This window comes from Hydra viridissima, unplaced genomic scaffold (genome assembly GCF_058129835.1).
Source record: "Hydra viridissima isolate aposymbiotic clone 2 unplaced genomic scaffold, HvirCarnegie_v1 scaffold_2, whole genome shotgun sequence".
Lineage (NCBI taxonomy): Eukaryota > Metazoa > Cnidaria > Hydrozoa > Anthoathecata > Hydridae > Hydra > Hydra viridissima.
In genome coordinates, this window is record NW_028324301.1 from 24,223,968 (window position 1) to 24,247,926 (window position 23,959).

The 23,959-nt window shown below is 27.1% G+C and overlaps 3 protein-coding genes across 7 annotated transcripts; 2 read left to right on the forward strand and 1 right to left on the reverse strand.

The window, feature by feature from the left end:
• Window positions 1-528: 528 nt before the first annotated feature.
• LOC145181156 (p21-activated protein kinase-interacting protein 1-like) lies at window positions 529-15,525 on the forward strand. 2 transcript variants are annotated; one of them, XM_090079894.1, is made up of 13 exons: window positions 529-680; window positions 989-1,095; window positions 4,068-4,120; window positions 4,332-4,452; window positions 4,565-4,639; window positions 5,172-5,224; window positions 6,653-6,735; window positions 7,290-7,352; window positions 8,195-8,292; window positions 8,630-8,732; window positions 8,893-9,103; window positions 9,340-9,394; window positions 15,310-15,525. In XM_090079894.1, the coding sequence occupies exons 1-12, from the start codon at window positions 606-608 to the stop codon at window positions 9,372-9,374; spliced, it is 1,077 nt and encodes a 358-aa protein (XP_089936020.1). In that variant the 5' UTR covers window positions 529-605; the 3' UTR covers window positions 9,375-9,394; window positions 15,310-15,525. The 2 variants fall into 2 exon arrangements, with proteins under 2 accessions (XP_089936020.1, XP_089936021.1); XM_090079895.1 differs by having other exon boundaries at window positions 555-675.
• LOC145181079 (advillin-like) lies at window positions 9,756-22,363 on the reverse strand. 2 transcript variants are annotated; one of them, XM_090079887.1, is made up of 24 exons: window positions 22,183-22,363; window positions 21,801-21,875; window positions 21,653-21,718; window positions 16,845-16,919; window positions 16,561-16,613; window positions 16,252-16,354; window positions 16,021-16,131; window positions 15,675-15,741; window positions 15,258-15,378; window positions 14,992-15,055; window positions 14,429-14,515; window positions 14,104-14,239; window positions 13,917-13,966; window positions 13,712-13,843; window positions 12,932-13,090; window positions 12,365-12,505; window positions 12,150-12,233; window positions 11,637-11,698; window positions 11,286-11,376; window positions 11,097-11,192; window positions 10,933-10,977; window positions 10,788-10,853; window positions 10,381-10,503; window positions 9,756-10,247 (listed from the first exon to the last, which is right to left on the reverse strand). In XM_090079887.1, exons 1-24 carry the CDS (start codon window positions 22,261-22,263, stop codon window positions 10,032-10,034), a joined length of 2,304 nt encoding a protein of 767 aa, XP_089936013.1. In that variant the 5' UTR covers window positions 22,264-22,363; the 3' UTR covers window positions 9,756-10,031. The 2 variants fall into 2 exon arrangements, with proteins under 2 accessions (XP_089936013.1, XP_089936012.1); XM_090079886.1 differs by having other exon boundaries at window positions 13,917-13,978; window positions 22,183-22,362.
• LOC145181048 (telomerase reverse transcriptase-like) lies at window positions 17,057-21,644 on the forward strand. Of its 3 annotated transcripts, none has more exons than XM_080056028.2 (9): window positions 17,057-18,383; window positions 18,461-18,943; window positions 19,201-19,585; window positions 19,674-19,880; window positions 20,069-20,330; window positions 20,431-20,525; window positions 20,659-20,832; window positions 21,006-21,041; window positions 21,116-21,644. In XM_080056028.2, exons 1-9 carry the CDS (start codon window positions 17,304-17,306, stop codon window positions 21,490-21,492), a joined length of 3,099 nt encoding a protein of 1,032 aa, XP_079912154.2. In that variant the 5' UTR covers window positions 17,057-17,303; the 3' UTR covers window positions 21,493-21,644. The 3 variants fall into 3 exon arrangements, with proteins under 3 accessions (XP_079912154.2, XP_079912162.2, XP_089936006.1); XM_080056036.2 differs by having other exon boundaries at window positions 17,057-18,338; XM_090079880.1 differs by having other exon boundaries at window positions 17,303-18,383; window positions 19,680-19,880.
• Window positions 22,364-23,959: the final 1,596 nt, after the last annotated feature.

Here is a 23,959-nt window from a genome sequence, read left to right on the forward strand (position 1 = left end):
GGCCTCTCTTGACAATTAGGCAAAGAGATATAGGCATCGAAGTATTCAGCCTGGGAAAATTTATTTTAGCATAAAAAGTTAAATTCCATCTTTTAAAGGGCCAGATTGGAGAGGGTATAACAAAAGGTACTTCAAAAATATAAAGAGTGCATTTGCTCATTAAACATGAAGCAGGACAAAAATAATATTACAGAATAAATAAAGTATTGATTGCAAAAATTACAAATAAATGAAAAACGAAAAAAGACGCATTAACATTGCTGAAAATTTTTAGTGGAGTGATTTGCTACTCTGCCCTCCAGTTACGATGCTCAAAGCTTCATTGTACCGTATCTGGCAACAATTGTTTCTTAGGCTAATTTCTTAATAAAAAGTTTATGTTTTTTAATTTTCATATCTCTGAATTAATTTAGGAATTTAATGTAGGAAAAATATATCTTTTTTCGTTCTATTAGCTGTGTAGTTCATTTACAGATGTAATAAGGGTACGTCAAAATAAAAATATAAAATAAAAAAAAATACGATTCAACGAGTTTTCAATCCATTCCGCACATCGGCTCGAGAACCACCGATGTTTACTTATATATAGCGTTTCCACTACCAATATGGAAGTCATTGTGGGAACGTATAGCCATGTGCTTTTTGGTTTTAAGTTTTCCCTAAACGAAGAAAACGGTAAAGTATGTATTTATTAACTCTTATAGATATTTGGTATTAAATTAATTATATCTATATACATAGTTACTCAGTTTAAATTGTGAATGCAATCCTAATATCTTTTAAATCTTAAAGATTTTTGGGGTTGATTAGGAATTTAAATTTAGTCATTCTTATGATCTGATAAATTTGAAAATTATACTCATTCTGCTGGCTTATTTGAAAAGTTTCATCTGCCTTTTTCAACAAATAAAAAAAATAACACCATAACAAGTTTTCTCGAATGATTCTTTGAGAAGAAAAAAAATTATTTACATTTACTTTATTCTAGTGGAATTTTGAACCTCTATTCACAGATCAAGGACATGCAGGGTGCATTAAATCACTTGCAACAGGAGGTAGATATTTGGCTTCTGGAGGTAGTGATGAAGCCATAAGGTATAAAGTTTAGTTTTAAAAAAATATCCTACATATTAGCCTATTATAAGAAATATGTTTTAAAGTGTTTATTAAGATAAAAACTCTATTGTATAAGGAATGCTGAATCACACATGCACAAAAAGGTGTGGTTTTTGTTAGTTGGATTATAAGATTAAATTATTTAGGGAACTTAAGATTTTCTGTGACCTATTGAATGTATAATTTTTGAAATTAAATATAGAACTTATGTGTATCTTTGCTGCTAATAGGATTTCTGTGTACCTATTTCTGAGTTTGGTTTGGATTGTTCTAAATTCAGAAAAAAATACTCTTTATTGAATCTCTGCTACTCATAAATTCTAGTAAGCTATATTGTTAATACATTTTTCTAAATTAGGTGGTTCAGGTATTAGAGCTGTAAAGGTTTCAGTCTATTTATCAAGCTTAATTGCCTGGATGTTTTTCTACATTTTGATGAGTATAAAAGGATTTTCTGTTAATGTTAGTTGTAACTTTTAAACAAATGTGATGTTTATTTTTATATATGATCATAGAATAACAATTTTTGCAGTGTATAGAGATTCTTAATTTTGCAGTATTTCAAATCAATCATTAAACTCTAATAAATCATCTAATTAATTATAATTAAGTATTGTAATTAATTTGAATTAAACTTTTTTTTAAAAAAATAAATAAATTTTTCAGCACAAAATTAACATAAAGTATTGCTTGTTCCTCACTTATCATTTTCTTTCTTAAAGTAAAGAATAAGTAGAGTTGTCATGACTTTAACATGGAATGACCATGGGAACTTTGACAAAGGCCTATTCATAATTAAGATGACAAGGTGAGAAAAAATGGTAGCTTTTTGTAAGGATATATTCAAAAAATATTAATTAATTTTAAATTTTTTAATAAAAACTTTTATACAAATATGTTCAAGTTGCAAGTTAATTTAAACTAAAAGAAATCCTATTAGTTGTAGTTGATACAAGCTTTCAAAATAGTATACATTTATATTATTGATAAAGATTATTGTAATATTGTTGTTAATTGTAATAGAAACTGCTAAAAAAGTTCAAAGGAAAGTTCCTTGAAAACCAGAAGAAAGAAAAAAAGTTGTAGGCAGTTATTCCAAGAGACAACATACCAGATAAGAAAGATGTAGCTGTTTGTAAAATGAATTGTCCTGCCTTAATACCGTTTGATAGATTACAATAAAGAAAATTCTTGCAATCCCCATTATTTGTGTGAAAGAACTACTTCTGATTCTGTAACAAGAAATGTTCAACCTGATAAGTTGTCAGTGTTCAACTTAAAAAATGTCATTAAGTTTTCAAATTGAAAATAAACATAATCAGTTATAATATGAAAGGAAATAACATATTTTTCAATACTAATATAGAAAATCAAGTATTGATTCAATCTATTAAGTTAGTCTACGATCCAGATATGTTTATTTTTGTACTGAAGATATACAATATTAAATGATTTCACTGTAAGGGACAAATACAGGGTGACCGGAAAGTTCTGTCATTACTTCACAATCAATTTATTTTTAATGTAATATACATAAACTACTGAAATTGCAGTAACAGATCAAGTAACATATGTAGTGTAAGTATACCAAGAATTATTCAAATCGGTCTCCTCTTCGGTCCACTGTCAATGATAATCGACCTTTCGCAGATCATCATTCGTTTCATGGAGGCCAAGTTGTGATGTTGATTAGCATTGACCTTGGACTCCAAAATATCCCACACGCAAAAATCAAGTGGATTCAGGTCGGGAGAGGACAGAGGCCACTCATCCATCATAGGAAAAATTTCCTATGGAAACAATTCGTGCTGTCATACAATCATGGCGTCATCAATTATCATTGACAGTGGACCAAAAAGGAGACCAATTTATATAATTCTTGGTATACTTACACTACATGTTACTTGATCTGTTACTGTAATTTCAGTAGTTTATGTATATTACATCAAAAATAAATTGATTGTGAAGTACTGACAGAACTTTACGGTCACCCTGTACATTATCAAAAAAATTTCAAAAAGTTAAATAATTATACTGTGCAGATGGTCTCATGTTGAAGAAGCTACTTGTTTTTTGAATATATATTTAAAATCAGGAGTAAAACATGATGACATTCAAATATGATTTGCTCATGGACTCTTTTGAACAATATTTAAGTTAAAACTATGTCACTGTATCATTGCATTAGTGTTTGAGTTAAAACTATGTTACTGTATCATTGCATTAGAGCGTTTGGGAAACGGTTAACAAGCAAAGTGTGCTTATCATTACTATTTTGAGTGAGAAAACAATGTGCCTTTTAACATGTCAGCGTTAAAAAGTATACATAATACTATTTTCTTTTGTTTAGTAATACTTTTGGAGAATTGGTATTATAAATAGCCCATTTATAGATGCATAGGCGTGATCTAAATTGTGTTGTTTGATTTTGTAATGATCTTAATCTTCAGATGCTGTTAGAAATGGGATATATAGCGGAACAAATGTGTTTTCAAATTCAATTTTCTAAGAGATTGACAAAAGATATTTCTCAAGGTTTACATCATAATTGTAGTAGTCTTTTGGAGTTAAGAAAGTATTTGTTGTCTACCAACCCTCAAGACAGTATGCTTAGAGCATTTACTGCTAGGGTGATATTTATTTTATTATTTTTCAACAGATTCAAAAAACTCTGTTTTTGAAAAGAAATTAGGTTAGTGATTGGATGTGGTTCTATGTTTGCTTTTACTGTATTTGGATATTCTTGTGTAGATAATAAAAATATACTTTTAAGGAATTATTTCGAACTTTCTTTTTTTTAGTGGTTGTTATAACCAAAACTATTTATAACAAATATAATCTGAGATTAAACTTTTTACTTCTAAAAAGTTTCAATTATCTTAATGAAAGTATGTTAATATTTATTATCCTCTCTGTCTGATAAACAGTTTATTTTTTCTTTGTTTTTAAAGGCTCTTTGATATGAAAAAACATATTGAACTGGGTACATTAATGCAGCAAAGTGGTAAGGTGACTATAAAATTACTAAAATATTTTTGTTTAAAAGTTAAAGTAGTTAGTCTAATTCATCTGAAATGTTTTTTACAAAGAATGTTTTTTCCTTCTTCAAGTTACTTTTTGTTAAAATAATCTGCTCAGTCAATTGAGTTTGTTGATTGGTCTTGGTATATTTGATGTTTCCAATTAAAAAATGTTTAATATTTGTAAACTTTTAGGCACAGTAACCAGCATAAACTTTTTTGGTTCTCAGCACATGCTCAGTGCAAGCGAAGATGGTACAATATGTATATGGAAATGCAAATCATGGGAGTGTGAGAAGGTTTTAAAAGGGCATAGGTTGTTAATTTAAAAGATTTACTTAAAGATAGCATCATTTTACTTTGTTATTTATTTTTAAATGCTAAATTTGAATACAAGTTTAAATCAGTTTAAAATTTTTTTGTTGCAGAGGACCTGTACATTCTATTTCAATTCATCCTTCTGGTAGACTTGCTCTCTCAGTGTCAAAAGATAAAACTATTAAGTAAGTCAAAAATCTTATATATTTGTTTAGTTTTGGTTTACAGTAGCAGTGGAAAGTCTTGATAAAACATCCAATTATCATCAAATTTTCAGGAATTATAACTCAATTTGTGACATATCTAAAAATATAAACAAATTTTTTATGTCTTCTCTAAAATTACTTAAATACAAATGGGAAAAGCAAAAGAAATTACTTCTCCATTATAAAAGTAAACGGCTGTTGTTAAACTCTCCACTGCTACTGTATTAAGTATATTTTATTATTTGCTTGTTAATGTGGGTATAAATTATTTTACTAGAAGGAAATTTGTTGTTTGTTGTTATTTTGCATTTTATAGATTTTTTTTTCTTCCTTTCTTACTTTTCATAACTTACCTTTTTTTTAAAATTACTATAAAAATTTTAGATTAAAAATTTTTCAAAAAATTCATTTTTTTAGTGAAGCTATTGAAGAGTTAATTAGTCTTTGAAGTTTTCTTTTCAAAATAAGGAATCTTTCATAATGTAAAGGTGTGATATGTATACTTTATTAGAACTTGGAATCTTCTTACTGGAAGACCTGCATATACCACAAATATAAAAGAAGGTATTTTTTCACTCACCATTTTTTCACATTTGAACATATGGAATATAAGAAATTAATTTTTTAATCTAATATCTGTGCATTTTAATATACTAAAAAATAAATCTAAATTAAATCATGTTGGCAGTGGTTGTAAATGGCACCTTCAATATTATTTTTTGTTTTCCTAACTTACCGCTGTTTATTTTCTCTCAGTTAGCATACAACTTATTGACTATGTGCTCAATGGCAAACCGTTGTTCTAAAATACTTTTCTGACCTTTTTTATTATACATGTTGTGAATTTGTAGTTAAATAGTATGGTGTGTTAAGTTATATATTGAAATGTTGATATCTTATACTTTTTCCCCAGCCTCCTTTTGAGAAATCAAGAATCAACTGTATTGCCTAAGTTTGGCCACTTAAGCTTTGAACATATAGCCAATTATATTCAATTTATATTGTAAAAATAAAATGAAAAATGTAAAAATAGTACTCAATAATTTGTTTCATATGACAATGTTTATTTTGATGAAATTTCAATATTGTATAAATTCAGTCACTTTATAAAAAGTCTCAAATTTAAGGTGAAAACTTTTTATAACTTGTTTTTAAATGTAATTTTATGGTAAAACTGTTATACAAAATTGGTTAATACTGTTAAAAATAATGAACTCAATATTATCCATATTTAAAAAATTGCTAATTTTGGATGCAAATTATTTCAATAAATTCAAAATAAATATTACCTTTTTTTTTATATACACCAAATTACAAAAAGTATTAGTTTAAAAAATGATTTACTAAAATCCAATTTCAGAATGCTTTTTATGAATTTATTTTTAGATGGCTGAAGCTACTTGTTGACCAAACTTAGGCGACATTACTTTATGTTAAAAATATCTAAGATGCTGCAAGAAATTAGTTTTTAACAATTAGTCTTTTTTATTAAAAATTTTGAAGGTTGAACCTCAATGCTCTTATGTTTAATTTTTGAAGCACATCTGCAAAATGTGTCACAGAGAGGTTGTTATAAGATTACAATCAAATTTTAAGAATGGCTAAATTTTATTTGTGAGAATATTATTTTGTTCTCCAAACATTTTTATAGTTGGCAAGAAAAAAGAGTACTTGTGTTAAATTTTCATGAAAGCAAGTCATATATAAGGAAATAATCTCCTCTCAATTGACTTTTGTTATGTATTTTCACTGAAATATAAAAATTATTTTTCAAAGCTCTGTTTTAAGTCTCATAAATAGAGCCATGTCTTATTTTTCAGAAAAGTGTTACAGTTTAGTTTTTCTTTATATAGTATATAACTTTGTTTCGTTTTTTTTTGCCAGTATGTTAAACGTTTCTCTCATTTTTAAAAAAACTTTATGTAGGAAAATTTTTGTTTAACTGATATTGGAAAATTTTTGTATAACTGATATAGGTAAATTTTTGTATAGTTGGAGAGATTATTCGTTGGTCACCTAATGGGGATAGCTATGCTGTGGTGGTGGGCTGCAAGCTAACTATCTACAAAATAACTGTATGTATTTACTTAGTAATAATAACTGCTTGACATGTATATTTAAATTTTTTATATGCAAATACTAAATATTAATTCTTGTTTTTTTCTAAAATGTAAAAATGTTTAAGTGTTTACCCAACCTTAAGTAACACTTTATTTTGTTTTTTTTTTCAAAAAGGTTTGCAACAATAACAAACTAAAAAGCAATGTAAAATTGTATTATACAGCATTCAGTATGCTTCTATACAAAATGTTTAATTTAAACTACCAAGTCCACTAAATTAAAATACCACTATTTTTTTTTTTTTGAAATCTGTTAACATCCACTGAAATGAAGAAACACTTTCTTGTGTTATTCAATGTAAGAAAAATTTTACATAAAAAAAAACTTTAAAGCATTTAAAAATAAGATCTTCTAATATGACATAACACCCTCTAATATATATACATTTTGTTGAAATACTATGGCTCTATATGATGCTTTGGTATGTTATTAGTTTACTTATTTTATTTGTTTATTTATAATTAGTTTATTTATAATTAGTCTATTTATATTATTGGTTTATTTACAGGGAATAGATGAGCCTCATACCTACACATGCGAGAAGTACATATTGGCTGTAGAGTTTTTAACAGTAAATATATTTTCCTATTTTATTTATAGGGGTAAATTAAATTTGTTTTCAAAGTACAGTTTGAATCTCAACTGACAGGTTTAGCTTTTTAATGCAAGTTTAATGGACATTGTTAAATTATATTTATTAATCAGCAAAGCTGACAAAGTATAAATCTGTATCAGTAATGTACAGGCTGTGCGAAAAGTAAAGCACAACTTTAACATAATTTAGCAAAAAGAAAAAATAATCAAACTACAGTAAATTTTATTTCAAAAGCACAACTTAATTAGGAATATTTTTTATAGTTTATAATAGATGCTCAAAATGGCCTCCATTTTCTCGCACAATATTTTCCTAATGGGCCACAACAAAAATAGACAGACATTGAATGTCTTGGAAACAACCATTCAAACAGTGACTTTCTCTAAATGCAGTGGCATTGTTTAAAAAGCATTTGATTTTCTTTAAACCATATAATGCAGTTCTTTGAATTTATTTTGTTGTCAATATAGAAGTGGCATTCATCAGTCCACAATACAGAGTCCAAAAGTTCCTTGTTTTGAAGCAGCCAATTAGCAAAATGGAGTCAAAGTGGTAAATCTGTTGCTTTAACTCCTGTAGCATGGTGAATTTGTAAGGAAACATTGGAAGCTTTTGACATATGAAATTATGTTTTACTTATCAAACCACCCTGTAAAAATCGGATCATAAGATTAAATCAGATAGAAAATGTTTTTAACCTATTGGAAAAAAAATGATATTTTTAAGCTCAAAAGAATTACATGTGAATTAAGTCATTTTGGGTAAAATCTTTATAAAGTTTTTTAACAGAATATTAAAATTATATCTGATTACTTTAGGGTTCAGTTATTATGCTTGCTGGTGAGTTTAATGATGTTATCATCTACAATTTTCAAAAGTCTGTTGTTTTGCAAAGGCTTAGTGGGCATAAAGTTAGGTGAGTTAAAGTTAGGTAATGTTATTTAAAAATTCTTTAATAGATATTAATAATATTATAATAATAATAAGTCTGAGTTCATACAAAAAAGTATCCATAATTAGCCTTTTTTGTGTTTTAAATAAGTTATTTATTTTTTAGAAAGAAAAATTACAGTATAATTGTTAATTTCTTTTCTTTAAAATTGAATGAAACAATAAAAGTTATATACAACCTTATTAAACCATGTTTTTCTACTTGTTGTTTTGGAAAAATTGTGTTTTTCAAGAAATGAATGTTTAAAAAGTTTTTAAAAATCTTTTCTTAAGAAAAAATAATTTCTTATTCACATTTTTAGAGTAAAGGGGGTTGCTCTTGGTGATCAAGATGACAAGAACCAGTTTATATTTACCGTTTCATCAGATGGTAATACTAAAGCATGGTGCTTAAACAAGCAGAATGTATGAAAGCTGATTAAAATAATGTTGTCTTTGTTTTCTTGATATGTTGATTGTTTTAAGAGCACTGCAATCATTTTAACTTTAATCATTTTTCTCTATTCTTTATTGAAAAATATTATTAAATTCTTGGCAAGAATTTTATTTAAAATCATCTGTTTAGTATGAAGAAGCACCTTCTCTACTTGCAAGTATTGACATACCTGGCAGACCAACATGTATAGCTGTAAAACTTTCAGTTTCTCTGATATCTCAAAAGAAAGCTTTAAATGAATCAATAGATGAAAAAGAAATAGTTAATTCAGAGAAGAAAAATGTCATTGTTGAAAATAAACCAATCAAAATCAATCAAAAGAAGAAAAAGAAGGAAACTGGTATTTATATATATATATATATATATTTTTTTTTTTTGCAAAATTTTTAATTTTTTGGTTTTAATATACGTTTCTTAATTTACATGATTTACTTATTTATGATTTTAATTATCATTTGGTTGGACCATCACTTTCAGAAAAAATTATAGAAAAATTGTAGCTATCATTTATTGTTAAACCAAATTGTATCTATGTGTTGTTATAACTATTTTTTAAAAATAAATTTTGTACCTCAGAAGTTCCGACTAAGCGCTTAAAGAAAAAAACGTAAAGATAAAGATCCGCTTTAAGGTAAAAATTATTTTTCTCTTAACAAAATGGGTTCCAATCCTTTTCCAATTAAATTAAGCTTAATGAGTACATCAAAATCTGTTTTTTTTTTTAGTTCAAAAATTTACCTAAAAATTATATCCTTCAAAAATAGTTATTGCATAGATGCTCATGTAGATTTCTTTTGTAAAATTTGCTGCTTGTGTTAAGGGCTGGAAATAATCATTGATGATATATAGCAAAATTTTATATCACCTTCACTCTATTTATTTAAAACATTTATATTCTAAAAATATTAAAGGTAATACTTTGTAGGTATTATTATTATTTTTTTTCAAAGTTATTATTTCCCAGAATTGTTTTAAAAATAAACAGTAAAAAATTCCACATTAAAAATTTGATTTCATATGACTAGTATCATGAAAAAATTGTACAAATTTTATTTAATATAAAACATAAATTATAAAATAGTGCAGGTGTTATGCAGATAAATTAAATGGTTTATGTAGTCAAATAATAGCTATGTTAATGCAGACAAAAGACTTTTTAATTGTTCTTCAAAGCAGAATCAAAAATTAACCAAATTATTGTTCTTTAAACGTAAAAAAAAACCAATCTGTAGTGTAATTTGATAGCTTCAATTATATCAAATTTTGTTTTATTTCCATTGCTGATTTACAAAATCACTTTTAAAATTCTGAGAGTGCTTCAAATTTTCACATGAATAGCTATTACGAAGACGTTTTTCATAGCGTTGACTTCTTGGAGTAACTTGAACTGTAGGAACTCTAGGTGTTTGTGGCCTCTCTGGAGACCTGGCAAATATGTTCTCTTTTTGAATATCTCTTTTTAGTTCCTCATAGCTTTTTTTATCCTAATAAAAGAGAAGCAAATCAATTTTATGATTTAACATCAAAAAAGAGGAAAAAGGTTGGAGTAATATCCTAAGAAAGGTCAGAGTTTTCAGGACTTTTCATTTCTAACATTTTTTAGTGTGGAAATCAAACCTGTAACTCTGGATGCCATTCTTCAAATAACTCAGTAAACCCTTTTGGTTCCAGTCCTTGCTTGATTTGAAAAAGTGCTGTTTCTGCTATGGTTCTGCCATTTGAGTTCTTCTCTATGAATTCCTGTGAAATAAGATATACACACTTTGATGATGTTTTTTGTTATTGCTTTATGTCTTTAACTTAAGAATTCTTAATAGTGTCTTAATTACTTTTCAATTAAGTATTTTTTTAAATCTTTCTTTTCCATTGTTATTTTTTAATCTTTCTAAATCATTTTTGTGCTCCTATTTTTTTATTTAGCTTAGTAATTTAAAATCCTGCAAATTGTTAGATAAAGATAACCATGTTAATTCTTATTAGTCTTACATTTACTTTTTTTTTTAATTATTATTCAATTTAATTACTTTTACTGTGTCCCAAGCCATTTCTTTTTCCAATCTGTTTGCATATTTTCCAACCCAAATAAAAATCTAATGATAAAAAAGATAGTATAAACTATTAAGTAACTTACTAAAAAACTATTAATTATAAAATGCAAAGTGATTTTACCTGATTGTAATTGTCTAAAATCATGACATCATCTGCATTCAAATCCTGAAAAATAAATTTAAACTTATTCATGCTTTTAAAATTTTTAGCCCAGTGACCCCAAACCCCAAACAACAAATGTATTTTAAAAAAATTTATAAACTCCAAATTAAAATGAAACCTACTTTTTGGTCAAATGGAAAGATTTCTTTAACAATAAATTCACCAAGTTTGTTATGGCATTGATATAATCTCATTCCATCCCGCTTCTTGTTTTGGTCCTGTATTAATTGTTGTATGATAAAATACGTTAAGAACATAGAAATGTGACTTAAAAAAATCTTGCTAAAAAATAAAATGTATCACTTTACTACCTCTTGTTTTTGAATATTGTACTTTTGTTTTCCTCCTACGGCCTTCCAAAAGTCTTTAGGCTCAAACCCTTCTTGAATAATGATGAGGTCCCTTAAAAGTTTGTTTGTTTTTAGACAAATGTTTCTGTAAAAGTAAGTCTTATTTTCCCAGTATTTTATAAAGTTTTCTTTTAAGAAAATTCTGAAAAATAATTCTTAAAAATTTTCAATTGCATTTTTTTTTCTTACCTAAGTAAGCTTCACAAAAAAATTTTATGCATAGCTCTATTTTAAACTTGATATTTTAGTATATACTTTTATTATGGTTTATTGTTTGCAAGCCAATTTAGAGAAAGTAAATTTGTTTAATACCCTTTAGGTGCAATGCGATCTGCAACTACTTCTGTAAAGTCTTTTTCTGCTTCACTTGTAAGCTATTTAAATAAATAAAAGAAATGAAAATCCTTTAAAAAATAATAAAAGAAATGAAAATCCTTTAAAATAATTTTGGAAGAAACAATCAGCATCTTTTCATTACTTCAACTTCATCTCTTCTGGCCACTTCATTCATAACTTGATATAATTCAACTTCATCTCTTTCTTCAGATTATCACTTTTCATGTCCTTTGCTTCTCTCCTTTTTATCGCATCTCATTATGTTATTGAGATGCCATTTAAATTAACCATAAAATATTTTTGTTAGTTTAAATGAGATTACTTTGTTTTTAAGTATTTTAATTTGCTTTTAATTTGCTTTTTCATAAAATAGCTCTAATAAAAAAAGTTTAAACCACATCAGTATTTATTGCAAATTTGATAGAACAAGTGACAATCTTTCAGCAAAATTATTTATAGTGTTAAATTTTAATTTGGGTTATAACTTACAACTCCCTCCCACACATAGGTTTTTTTTCCAATTTGCAGTAGAAATGTATCATCAGAATGAAGAAGATATCCTTGAGGGGGTATCTAAATAAAGATTATATTATTCATACATAAAATTTATGTTCATAGTAATCTACATAACCATTTTAAATTCATCAAAAAAATAGTTGTTTTTACTAATAATTTTCATATAATATTATAATAGTTATTCTGACCTGTCTAACTATGGTATTGTAGGGGAATGTTCCTCTTATATGGAAAAATTTAACAGCTTGGCTATAATTGCTGCTGAATAGTTTGTTAACAGACTTGGTCTTGATATCTGATCCATCAAGACATATGCTTTCTGCACTGCCCTATAAAAATAGTCATACTTTAAAAAAATAGTAAGATTAAGCTTTAAGATGTAATACAAATATAGATTTTAATTTTACAAAGATATGTTTTGATTCTTCTATACATTCAATAGACATACAAAGATATGCTTTGACATATAAAAAGTTTTGTTATCTTAAGCTAAACCAAGAAGAATAACCAAACCGCTTCTTAGTGACAAAATTTTTGATACAGTAATAATTATCATATTGTTTAAGTATTAATTATCATGTTATGTATTAATTATCATGTTTTTTTAAGTAAGTTTAGTTGGTTTAATTTAAATCAATTTTCTAATTGTAGTTTCTTGATGTAATGATTTTTTGTTTAAAATGGATTGAAACTAAGTTTTTGCCTTTTTACTAATAATAAATTTTTAACACAGTTAATGATAAATTATTACATACTGTTAAGATGGTAAGTTTTCCCTTAAAGATACGAATAAAATGTTCTGGTTCCTTGGTATTCACTACAACTATTTGTGTTGCGCATCCATTTAGAGCGCTGTCTAACTCTTGTGCAAGATGGAAAGCCTCAGCTCTTTCTTCTTCTTTACTTTCTTTACCCTGAAAAATTTTTAACTTACATTTAAAAAATACTTCTTCCCTAAAGGTTTTTCATTCAAATATCACATATCTTGTCTTTATCGGTTACAATTTTATCTATGATAATTTAATATCATCTATAATTTAATCTGTGACTTAATCAGTTACAATTTATGTGCATGTAATTAATGCAAATTATGAAGAACAATCAAAGATAAGATCCTTTATTGAATTTGAACAATTGATTCATTTTATTTAATTATGGACCATTTCTCTAATAGCTAAACAGTATAAAATATAATGCCACTTTGCTGGGTTTAATTGCTTCATGTGTAAAAGTGAAAACTAGAATGTAAATTAAAATATTTCTTAAGACAAAACTTAAATTATGATTGCAGCAACAAAATTAATAAGCTATCAGACAAGACAGTATAATTAAAGAAACCAATAATAAAAATACCACACATCAAATTAGTATGTATATTTATTTCACTACAATTAGTGACACTTGAAATATTAAAAATACATCAATACTTTATTTCATTTCGATGCTTATAATTTCCTATGAAAATTCTATCTATTGCTAATAATTCATAATGTAATACATTTTGTAAGATGTATCTGTGACATAAATTTATTTACCTGCCAAATGTAGATTAATTGCTGAGGCGTATTGTTGCTTTTATAATAGACAATATAGCAGTCAGAATCAAAGAAAATGCCATAGTATTGTATTGGCCAAGGAACTCTACTGAAAACTTTTACTCTCCAAATCTATAAGTAAAATTTGTATGATATAGATTTTTTTTTTTAAGGGTGTAAAAGGTTATTAAAATTTTTTTTTTACCTTGATAGGTCCTGAGGCATCATCTATCATGCTATCAATTAAATCATTTCCTAAATCAGCACCTGTAATGAAGTTTATTTCTGAAAATATCTTAAATTTGCTTATTAATTTAAAAAGGTTGAAAGGTTAAAGGGTGCAGTTCTTTTTTCTAAATAATTCATGAAGTTTACTTTTAATATATTTATACCTGCTTTTTCAGAGTTTGGCTGATTAATTCTGGAACTCCAGCCAAGAAAAAAATATGTAAACTGTTTTAGTTCATTTCCTTCATACATTATATGAATTGGGGTATTTCGTGGATAATTGTTTTCTTTTACAAAATTCTGCAGAAAGAAATCAAAAATGTTAAGACCTTTTTCTTTTTTTTTCCCCTAAAAGTTCTTAATTCTAGAATATCAAGCATTGAAAGTCTATTATGCTTTTATTTTTATAATAGTTTATGCATCAATTTTTTCATTCTAAAAACATAAGAAGTTTCTGGTAGCTGATGGAAATATTAAGTTCATACTTACAAAAACACTGCTTGTGATTTTTTGCTTTGCTCGTGCTCCAATCCATCCAAATAGTCCATAATTATTTAAGTCTAGTATGTAGCAATCCTAAATATAAAATTTGAAGCAAATAGCTATACTTAAAAAATACATTGATTGTCATAAAGCCAGTCTTATAGTGTCTGAGTCAGCAATTAAACTATACACATTAACAGCTTCTAATAAAGAAGTTTGCACAAAAGTAATACTTTAAATACTGGTGAACATGGGAAGGCTTTAGGCTGCTTAGAAGAGGTCAAATTGACTTTTATATATATATATATATATATATATATATATATATATATATATATATATATATATATATATATATATATATATATATATATATATATATATATATATAAACTTTTGAACCCGAACTTAAGTAACAGTAATTATATATTTTGATTTAATACAGAGGGTTTAGAAATTTATATACATTATGTAAAGTAATTATGAATAAAATTTCTATTAAACTATTTAAACTTATGTTTAAAGTGTAAATGATAAATGCAAATAAAAATAGCATGTAAATAACATACAGTTGAGTTTAATAAGCTGTGTAATAATGGACTTGTTGTTATATCTGTTGGTTGCTTGGTGATTCTGAAAATGTAAATTAAATTTATTCTGTATGCTTATACTGTTTGTCAACTTAATTAATATACAAATAACTATGCTATAAAAATAATTCTAGAAACTATTGTTCTGTAATTTTCTTATTCTTACAAAAAGAAAAAGAAATGTTTATTATTTATTTGAAGTTATTGAAGAGATAAATAAAGTTTATCTTTAAAAAAATTTTGACCTGAAAAGTTTAGGTGGAGAATCATCTTTTTGTGTTGTACTTTGTTTTTTAGGTTTAATAGGACCTTTTTCACCTAGCGCATTGAAAAATTGCATCTCTTCTTTCTCATCAGTTCCTGAGTCTACAAAGAAAGTGGTAAATAAATGGTAGGGATTATATATGAAATTGATAAAATTGAAATATGAGGGATTTTTTTTGGAAATTGTGTATGACGGAATATAAAAATGTACATTTGAATGAAATATGAAAAGCAAAAGTAATAATCAAATTGAGTTGTATTTTTTTTTAAGTTTTTTTTTAAGTTTTTTTTTTACTAAAGAGTTGGTTTTCATTTTAGTTAACTTTTTTAAGAAATTTTTTTCTTGTTCATCCACAAATGCTCTGGTTAAAAAAAAAAATTATATGAAAATAACATACCTGCAATAATTATCTTTGCTTTACCATAACAAAACTGGTCTCTGATCATACGTGCTGTTTGTAATGTCTATACATACAGACATAGATACACACATGCATGCATACTTACATACATGCATACTTACATACATACATACATACATACATACATACATACATACATACATACATACATACATACATACATACATACATACATACATACATACATACATACATACATACATACATACATACATATATACATACTATCAGATAAACTTACGTAAGTATATCTTTAGCTTTTTTCTTTTTTTGTAAATTGAAGAAAACAGTTTTATGCATGTTTTATAAAAAATTAACTTACTCTTATTTTTTCAATTTTATTGCTCTCTCTACCATTCCAACAGTAGAGAGTCCATTCATCATCCAAAATAAATGAATCACCCTCGTTCATGGAAAGGTATGAGCGTGGTACCTGTAGCAAAGCTGATAAAGTTTATTTGTAGCATCCAACAAAATAGTTTTTTTATTTAGTTTATAAAAATGCCATTTTTATAAAATTGTCCTTTATCTGAAATATCTTTATCTTGTATACCTGTTCTATTCTTAGACTTCTTTTGCCATTAACACGGAACATTCTTTTCACATACTGACCATTTTCAAAATGTCGAAACTGATCAGCATAACCTATTAGGTATCTAAAAAAATAGAACAGATTTTTGTAAGAAAAGTGGAATGAACATAAACTTTGTTTTAGGTTCTCAAATGTTTAATTAGGTTTTGTTTAGCAACAGCAAGTGTAAGAATAACAAGTTATCCAAACAATGCATGCAAAAAGATTTACCTTCTATTGATAAATGCTAGCATGAAAATTACATATTTTAAGAAAGAATATTGATCTTACTTTATACCATTTGGAAACATATCCATAAAGTGAGATGATTCTCTGTTTTGATGCTAAATTGTAAAATCCTATTTATAAATTTAAATACATACATACATACATACATACATACATACATACATACATACATACATACATACATACATACATACATACATACATACATACATACATACACGTAATACTTGAAATTCTTTTCATGTTATACACTGGTCATTATACTGTATCATAAGCAATCATGTTAATAATAAACCTTGTTCTTAAAAATGACAATTTATTCTCACATGTATGAAAATATTTGCCCTGCCAACATAATTCTCTGCTTTTGTAAATATTTTCATGGCTTCTTCTTGATCATTCTAAAATTATAAGAAGGTAGATAATTCAATAAAACCTTTTAATATTTGAGTACAATGCTTACTGGATTTTTTTATTACTATTTTTATTTGATGAAAATTTTTCTGTAAATAAAGAATTTTTAAAAAAAATTTTTTTCAGTGCATAATGACAAAAGCTTCTCTTCAGAGTGCACGTCAGCGTATACAAACATTTCCTAAGCTCTTATCTTTATGTTCAAGTGAAGCTGCTGTATATGGCAAGTGCGTTGCACGAAAGTATGAAGATATTGCTCCAAATGCGTGTATAAAAGAATTTCAAATGTTTAGAGCATGTTTAAATGATGCCGCAAGAAAAATGAAAACAAGAATATAGTTGTTTTTTTTATTTCTACTTCTGACTCTAGAATGAAGGAATGTCATAGTATCTTAAAGAGTTATTTTTGCAAAGTTTATTTATTAAAAGACTATCTGCTAATGAACAATATTTTCTTGAGCAATTCAGACTTGCATGGGTTGGATAAAATTAAAATAGGTTTTCTTCATGATGCTGTCTTCTTCCCAAATGATTATTCTAAAGAAGCGTTGCATCCACTGGAGGAAATTATTCACCATGCTATTGAACATTTGGTTTGCGGCAGGAATAAAAATCTTTTATCATTTGGTTATAAATTAATGAGTGAAAGGGCTGAAGGGTGCCTAATGTTGGGCTCTCAGTTAGTCCAGACATCATTCAATTCCTTTAATATTTTTTTTAAAAGCAAACCATGGGAACAATTGCATGCAGTAGTTGGAGATGATTTACTTTTTTTTTTACTCACAAAATGTTATTTATTTTTATCTGTAAAAAGTGGTTGCTATATTCAATTATGTGGCATTCCTTTATATGAACTTGATTTTTATGGATGCAAATGTCTAAACTCAAAGCTTCCTGCCAACCATCTACAACAGCATGAATCTCACCAAATGATTAAAGCAATTATTGGTAAAACAAAAACCCAAAAACAAGAGATTGTATCTGTTGTTTCTAACAATAAAAAAAAGCAAAAGTTAAAAACTGATCTCTGTGAACCCTTACATTTTAGTAAAAAGACTTTAAAGAAGAATAGCATTTGGCTTCAACGGAGTAGAATGTTTTATTCTAAAGTTCTTATAGAACATTTTCATCAAAAGTTTATAATGAATACTGTGCAACCATCCAATTCAGGTGTATATAAACTCATGAAGGCAGTATTTCAGTTTAACAATGATAAAAATTTTAAAAGAATACCTAGTTATCTAAGAGGTTTTAAATCTTCTTTTAAAGAAATGATTTTGAATTTTAAATCTTTAAACATCCGAAAGCTTCTAGCTTGTTACTGCCCTTTACCTCAATGGTACAAAAATGGCAAGGCTATCTGTAATAACAAAACTTTTCCAGCATTAGTTACATTTAATGAAAAGGTTAGATACAAGTTTGCAGTGCAATCTTTTGTACCAGAACATAAGGTTGGTTTTACATAATCATTAGTTTGTACTATAAACAGTATTATCTTTATGTGATGTTTTTAATTTTGATTTTTTAGGTCTTTCTTTTCTTACGAAAATTGTTGCAAAAGTTAATACCTGATAACTTTTGGGGTACTATGCATAACAAAAGAAAATTTTTAAAATCTTTATTGAAATTTATCAGAATGGGTAGGTATGAGCGGTTTACTATAAACCACATAATGAAAAATATTAAAGTCTCTTTGTTTAACTGGAGTTCTCCTACCAACCACAAACAGCAGTGTGAGAAACGTTACCAAGCTATCAAAGACATGCTTGTTTGGTTGTATGATGAGTTTCTGATTCCAACTGTTCGAGCTCTTTTTTTTGTTACTGAAACGAGCAATCATAAATTTCGTGTGTTTTTCTATCGTAAACCTGTGTGGAAAGTAATTGCTGATATTGGAATGAAATCTTCTGTTCTGTATAAAGAGTTACCCCTAAAAGAAGTGACTCATAAATTAAAAGGATCTGAATGCATAGGTGTTTATGACATACGGCTGATTCCTGGTCAAGGAAAGGTATACAATCATCTTATTTTCCTAATTCATTAGTCTCAAAAGATAACCACTAGGTAAAAGCTTATGTTTTTTAACCTGGCTAGAATATGTAGTTATAAAGAGTTTTATTAATCAATAGAAAACCTAAACTGCTGCATTTATTTGTCTCTCAAAGTTTTGAATAAATGTTTTAATCTTCTGATTAAAAGATTTAAAAATCAAAGTTTGAGTGTAGAAGTGAACACTCAAACTTTGATTTCTAAACACTTTTATTTTAGATAAGACCTATAGCAAACATGAACTCTGCACACCGTGGTGTTGATTTGAAAGAAAAAGTGTTTGTTAATTATGAGCTAGAAAATTTGCACCTAGCACTTCGTTATGAAATTGAACAGTGTCCACAGCTATTGGGAGCATCAGTTTGTGATTCTTCAAGTTTGTTTTTGAAATGGAAGGATTTCTTTTTGTCTATTAAAACTAACTATCCTCACCTTCCTGATTTCTATTTTGCTTCAGTTGATATCAGTCGCTGTTTTGATACCTTACCTCAAGATCAAATTATGGAGCTTCTTTCATCTGTTCTCAAACAAAAGTCTTATTTGATCAGAAAATATAAGCGACTGAGCTCTCAAAACAATAAAACATCAAAAAAAGTGTATAAAGGTGAGCTCTTGAAAAAGTAGCAGAAACTTCAATATTTTTTTTTAGCTTCAAGTAAGTGTAATTTAAATTTTTCAACTTTTTTTTGAAGTTGCAGCAGATGGCATGGGGTGCGCCACTTTTATTGATTTTGTAAAGCATGGTTTAAACTGTGGGACTATTGTAGGAAAGGAATGTATTTTTGTTGATCATATTTACACACGACTAGTTCCTCAAACAGAGCTTTTAGAAGTTTTGCGCAAACATGTGACATGTTCAATTGGGAAGATTGGGAACAAATTTTATAAGCAAAAAAATGGTAAATAAAATAAAATTACTTTAATTTTTTTTTTTTTTTTTAATTTTTTAGTTATTTAAGACTTCTTTCTCTATTTTAGTTAAAATTTTTTCCTCTTTTAAAATAATTTAAACTGTTTAGTTGTTGTTTTTTTTCCTGTTTTGGAGTTATATTGCTATCATACAACTATTGTATACATTTGTATTTAGGAATACCGCAAGGTTCAGTTATCGCTACTGTTATAAACAACCTTCATTATGGAAGCATTGAACGAAAACATTTGAATGACTTTTTGAATTCCCCAGATTCTTTGTTAATGCGGTGGGTAGATGACTATTTGTTTGTAACAACATCTCGCAAAACTGCAAAATGTTTTCTTCAGAAGTTGCGCGAAGCTATTGCTATTTATGGATCGACAATAAATTTGAAAAAAGTTGTTTTAAATTTTGACATGAAGCTTGATGGTTTAAGGTAGCATATGAATATTCGGTTTTTTGTTTTAAAGTTTTTTTTTATTTCCATTATTTTTAGTTGCGGCATTTTTTAAACGTCCTGAATCTTTTCCATTTAGTATTCAGAGCATAAAGGGTAATTTTTTTCCATGGTGTGGCTACTTATTGAATCAACATAACTTGGAGCTTAGCTACAACTACCTGCAGTATATAGGTTTGAGAACGTTTGAGATTATATGAAGGCTTTTTATTGGCGATTGAAAAAAAAAAAAAAAAAAAATTGTTTACATCAATTCTTAAAATATCTGGTTAGACTTGTTAGGCTTGTTTGACTGTTTGTTTTGCAGGCGAACATATCAAAGATAGCATAACGATTGAATATGACGTACATCCTGGTTTGTCCATGTCTAATAAATTACTGCAAGCTGTATCAGTAAAAGCAGGCGCTCTTGTTGTAGACAGGGATCTTAATTCTAAAGACACTATTGTCTTAAATATATACCAAATTTTCAGGTTTATAGGTAAGCTGTAGGATATATTTTTAAAAATCTCTTGTAATTAGTTTTGATGTTGTTGCTTTTTGTTGTTGACGTTCGTTATGTTCAAGAAAGTGTTATATTCTAAAGCTTTCTTAAGTTTTTCATTTTATGCATAAACCATTCGAAAAAAAAAAAGCTTTTAAATTATATTTCAGGTATAAAATTTTATGTGCACGTCAAATATGGAGATGGTAAGTAATCATAAATCAAATAATTTTTCTTTTCTTTTTTTTTTTTTTTCTCAGACAACTTTTTGACTTTTTAGATAATTTCTTCGATCATGTGAATTTTTACAAAGATCTTATCCTTTATAAAATCCCTGCAAAGTTTGTTAATTCATGTAAAAACAGTTTTTTAAAGTGTATTTTAAAGAAAATGCAAGCTACTCCGAATGTGACTGGTACAAATTCTTTAACTAGATCAAGTGCTAGTGTTTCCAATTTATTGTTAAAACAAGAACTGGTAAACTTTCTATGCTATCAGGCATTTGTAGATACGTTACGTCCGAAACAAACCATGTTCAAAATGCTTATCGAGTTTCTTGTTACAGAATTGAAACATTTGAAACATGTTTCGCAAAACATAGACATTGGTAAAATTAGAGAACGATCCATGTTTTTTACCCTTTTCAAGACTTCTTAAATAAGAAAGAACAAAAACACGCGTGGTTCCAAAAACGCGGGGGGAAAAATAGACGCTTTTGTAGGAATCCCAAACTTGAATTTTTTTTTAATTGGTATATAATGCTTATTCAGTAATTGTGAATTCATTTGACATGAATGCTTGTTATTTATTAACTCACTTGATTTGATTGAGAACCAATCCAAAGGTAAAGCGATCGTTTCACAATGCTCTGTTCCTTTGATGTCTAAAGTTAAAAAAGTTTCATTACTAATAAGTTTCATTTGACGGAAATAAACTTTTAAAATGAACTAGGAACTATTTTTTACCTCTAGTAATATGTAAATCTCTGCATCGTGAAATGTCCCAAAATTTCTCTTTAATTGTATTATGAGTTTTTCATTCTAAAATAAAAAAAAGGGTAGAAGTCTTAATAAAAAAAGTCTTAATAAAAGGTTAGAACACTTAAATTATAAAAAATATTTTTAATTTACTTTGTTTTAACATTTTGATAAAAATATTTTTGATGTGCACTAATTACTTTGTCTTATTTTTAAACTTTAAGTTTCAATTTCGAATTAAGATTTTTATGATTTTAATAAAAACGAGGAATGCGTTTTTTTTTTTTTATTTGTTAGAATTAAAATGTCTTTGGGAGCAATTGCATCTACTGCATTCCCTATTAATAAATTATCGCCTATCAAAAGTCACCTGTACTCTCCATGTTTTTATTCCTGCTTTGTTTCCAATGTTATTAAAACAATCCTCCACGTATTTGCCTGTAATTGCCATTCTATTTACACGTTTATTTTAGTCGCGTCCTAAAATTTTTTCTTTTCTATCATCAGTTTTAGTGCGCTGCACTCATTTAGATTTAGAAAAATATCCGAAATCATTTATTTATTGGTATTATTTAAAGGTTGATTTGTTTATAAATAATTTAACATATTTTCTTGTATTTGAATATACACGAAGATTTTTAAACTTTAAAACCTTTTCTATTTAAAAGAGTAAATGACTAATTAGGCACTACTGTCATGTAAATGCTCTAAACTAAGGGAGAAAGTTTTCAACAAACGCTTCCCTGGGAAAGAGTATTAATCTGGACATCAACTTCGTGACAGGTGCTCATCTAGAGAGCTTTGATGTTAAATACCGATATTTTCTTACTAGCGAATGATTTTTTTTAACCGTCTTTTGTGCTACTTTTAACAACTCAAAGGCGCATTTTATTTTCACCGACTGCTTTCTAGAACATCGGCTAGAAAGCAGTCGGTGAAAATAAAATGCGCCTCTGCATCTTTTTTTTTTTTTTTTTTCATCTCAACATCTTTTTTGAAATATAGTTTCTTACCAATCACATTTAACTGAACCATTAATCTCATTTTAAATTCAATTGATTTAATTCAAGACATTTTTTTAAAAAGAACCATCGAAAATCGAGCCTAAAACATTTTTTAATTTGTAAAATGTTTGCTGTTTTAATACAACATGTTTTGTTTTTATCAAATACGAAGATGAAAATTAACTGAATTCATTTACATTAAGATAATGTCTTGATAAGAACAATTATCGCTAAATATAAAACTTTTATGCAGCGTAGCAAATTATGTTTTTTAGAAGAACGAATAAAGCAAAAAATTACCCCCGATGGAATATTTTCGAATGATCTTTCGAACGATAACTGGCTGAAGAGGAATTCAAACAGCACCCGTCTGTTGAAAACCTTTATCCTCAGTAAATTTTGTCAGTTTAAGTATTAACTCTTTAATTTTACAATCATAACGCAGTTCTTTAATAACAATAATAGGTCAATAATATTTCACTTAGGTAAATATTTCGGATTTAAATTTAAAATATAAAAGCCACTTAACATTAACATTCTATTTCATAACAATATTTTTTGTGATAACTGACTTTTATAATTTGTAAGTTACGAACTGTGTTGGATTCCATAAATACATTACATACATACATACTCTGTATAAACTTGTTAAGATATTTTTACGATTTCCGTACTCAATCCAGTTAACATAATATTTTTTACATAAGTTGCAAACTTATTTCCTCATTCCCCCCCCCCCTCCCTCACCCCCTCACCCTCAAGAGTCACTGCTTGTTTTGAAAATACCCACTATATATTAAAATTAAATTCTGGGAGCGCCATTGCTGATAAAAAAATAAAGAAAAAGTTTTTTTTTAGCAATAATTATGCTTCATCTGTACATACGTTTTTTTTAATACTTTCTACTTATTTAAAAATTTAATTCTATTTATGAGATTTTTTTAATAAAAAAAAAAAGACTTGTGATATATTTAAAGTTGCTGTTGTAATAAAACAAATTCACGATACTAGTAAATTATACTTTGAAGCCTTACAAACCATACCATAAGTAGTTCTTAACAAAAATAGAATTACTGCTTTTTTTTATTTATTTTTTTGTTTGTTTGTTATTATCACTATTTATGTTTGTAACATTTGATGAAT